We start from the raw sequence: 2,775 nt of genomic DNA, 5'->3' as shown, positions 1-2,775 counted from the left end.
TTTCTCGTCGGACCCATATACCCATGAATGATTTCAGACTTTATCACCCCTATTTCGGAGGATGGTCAACAGACTTGGGAAGTCACCTTCTTCTTTCTCATGCTATTACCGAAACCTCTTTTCTTAGGAAGGATTATTCCAGTTTTCAGTCTTATGACCTGAGCCCTTTCACTGGCGATGGTAAGTCTACCGGTGCCATCATGAAATCACCTCCTGAAATACCACCATATATCCACCTATCGAATTGGATAACGGTATTAGGATCTAGCAACCACCTTGGTGTAGTCGATAAATCCCAATCGACTCCCATATCATAACACTTCCAGATCAGACCAAACTTGATTAAATCAAAATCTTTGTTCAATCTTTTCCAGGTCGTGCTACATATAGGAACATCCATCATCTCATCGATGGATACCTCCTCAGACAATGCAACCGTATAGTACCAGTGACACCACTTAAGCCACAGTTTTACCCAATTGAGTATCACTGTATGCTCAAGAATATCACGTTCCTTATCAAACACCATCTCTTCTGGGAAGAGATCTATCTCTTTGGGTTTTAATTCCCTCCAAAGATAATCCACTATCTTTCCCTTCAAATAGGGATTGAGGTTTCCAAACCTTCCAATCCACCATTCAAGAGGTAGAGGATGTGACCGGTTTGGCTTGCAACAGGCAGCCTTTAATCTTTCCCAACGTTTAGATTGAGTTGAGAAAGCGAACGGACTCTAAATCCCGCTCCACCCAACCGCTGTAATGTAGAAACACTTACAGGGTATTTATTACGGATAGAACAGAGACCAATAGTCGTCCTACAAGATAACAACAGCCGAAGAGAGACTGGAGACAGGTTAATTTGCATTGACTTGACCCAGAATCTCTTGGCAAACTCGACGCAACCAGTTTCAGATATTATCGATTTGGCCTCCGAAATGGTCACACCGAGTTTATCCAGTAGTATCCTGTACTGTTGTGCCACAAGTGCATCAGTGATTAGGATATCATCACCTAGCAAGGCATAGTCCTTAAAAGGGGTGGTTCTCTGCGGGTAAGCTCGTTTTGCTACCAACCACACTACATAGTGGTGGGACAAAGCAAAGAGTGACCATGAGGAGTAGTAACCTAACGGCTGATCACAAAGAAAGGCAACCTCACTCATCCTTTTCACAATTGGTTTCCCGACTAGAAAGGTGTTGAGGCCCAAAGAGCTGTTGACAATTGAAGATGCCAATGTTGGCCCAAACATACAAGACATAAGGGCAAACATGACACTCAATGGCCAACGATCCGTTGCCGACTTAAGATCAAAGGAATAATACTCATTCTTCTTTCCTTCTCTCAAAAGTGACAATGGAAACTCTTGGTTGAAAGTTCCATCCGTCCGGAGATGAGAAAGAACCTCCATTGACCATTTGTGGACAGGAAAGAGCAACCTCTGCTTTATGTAATTACATATCATAAAGATGCGTCTCTGATTATTCCAGTTTTCAGTTTTGTTTAATTTCACCAGGCGAAGAAAAAGGATTAGCAATCTCTCAGTCTGGGGAAGTTTTCTTTTTCTTTAAATAGAGAAAGTGGTGGCTAGATTTGCGTTCCCTTTCCAGACTATCAAGGATTTCAAAGATCTTTCATACTGTGCCCAATCCCGATATTGTCTTGGGAATTATCAGTATATATAGTAGCGTACTGGCTCCATCTACATAAGTAGAAGCATTCGACGAATCACTTGACAATTCTTATTTCCATTTTCCGACTCTCATCTTGTTAACTGACTTAACCGCAATACTTATCCAAAGACAGGACAAGTTGAAAGAGCTTCGGTAGTTACACTTTCTGTCTCGCGTAAGAAAGAGAGTTTAGAGTGCCATACAAAGAACCTTAGATAAGGGGATTCCTCCCATTGACTGAAGTTCAGAGTCAACCTTCCACACAAGGCAATCTTCTGATAGAGGGGAAGAGGCAGAGCACAACCGATTCTGTGGCACAAGATGCGCTGGTATTGCAAAGGCAGGAATGAGTTCACAACATTCGAATAAGCTACTCGACCGACTAAAGCTAAAAGGAGAAAGGCGTTCTCATACCCTGATACCGCTTTGTGGAAACCTAGAACAAAAGAAAGTCTCTTTAGGATGGCTCGGTCTACTTCTCTGATGAATGACATGGCTTGCTTAGCGGAAGTCTTTATATTGCCAAGTCTCGGATATTCCGTAATAGCCGCACATAATCACATAATAGGAATAAATAAGACTATCACCCGAATGCCTTTGCTTTTCCCTAAAGAATCTTTTTCGATAGCTGTCCCAAAATAAACCTTCTACGTGGTGCTCCTAACGCAGGTACAAGAAAAGCTTTACCAGAACCCCTTTCCGAGAGAATCTTTGGAAAGACTCCCATGTGTGATTGCTGACTAGAGAACTTCTTAACACATCATAGGTATTCCTTTAACGCGCTTGGTTGAGAGTGAACTCCCCAAAAGAGGAACTGATCTCGGATTTCAGTCTTTAACCGTCCCATTAGCAATTCTAGTACCAACTAGCAAAATCGAGCTTGGGAGTAGACAGACCTATCGACCGAGGACCCTATATTATATAATTCTATATTAATTATATAATAGAATGCCAGGTAAAGCTGCACCATTGGAAAAACTGTCCATTCATCGGGGTGATCAATTCTCCTCTGACGAAGAATTTGAAAACATCCATTCTGGTCTATTATTTTTATTATTAGTTAAGGAATAGACCTTCCGACGCATGCATTTGCCTTAATAAGATTG

General features: G+C 41.8%; 1 protein-coding gene across 1 annotated transcript; it reads right to left on the bottom strand.

Annotated features, from left to right (window-relative positions):
- Positions 1-610: 610 nt before the first annotated feature.
- On the bottom strand, positions 611-2,142 carry LOC107851846 (uncharacterized mitochondrial protein AtMg01110-like). Its single transcript, XM_016696945.2, has one exon. The coding sequence runs from the start codon at positions 1,459-1,461 to the stop codon at positions 685-687; it is 777 nt and encodes a 258-aa protein (XP_016552431.2). The 5' UTR covers positions 1,462-2,142; the 3' UTR covers positions 611-684.
- Positions 2,143-2,775: the final 633 nt, after the last annotated feature.

Source organism: Capsicum annuum, unplaced genomic scaffold, assembly GCF_002878395.1.
Source record: "Capsicum annuum cultivar UCD-10X-F1 unplaced genomic scaffold, UCD10Xv1.1 ctg5076, whole genome shotgun sequence".
Classification (NCBI taxonomy): domain Eukaryota; kingdom Viridiplantae; phylum Streptophyta; class Magnoliopsida; order Solanales; family Solanaceae; genus Capsicum; species Capsicum annuum.
The sequence above is the reverse complement of the archived record's forward strand: the minus strand, read 5'-3'. Positions and strand labels throughout refer to the sequence as shown.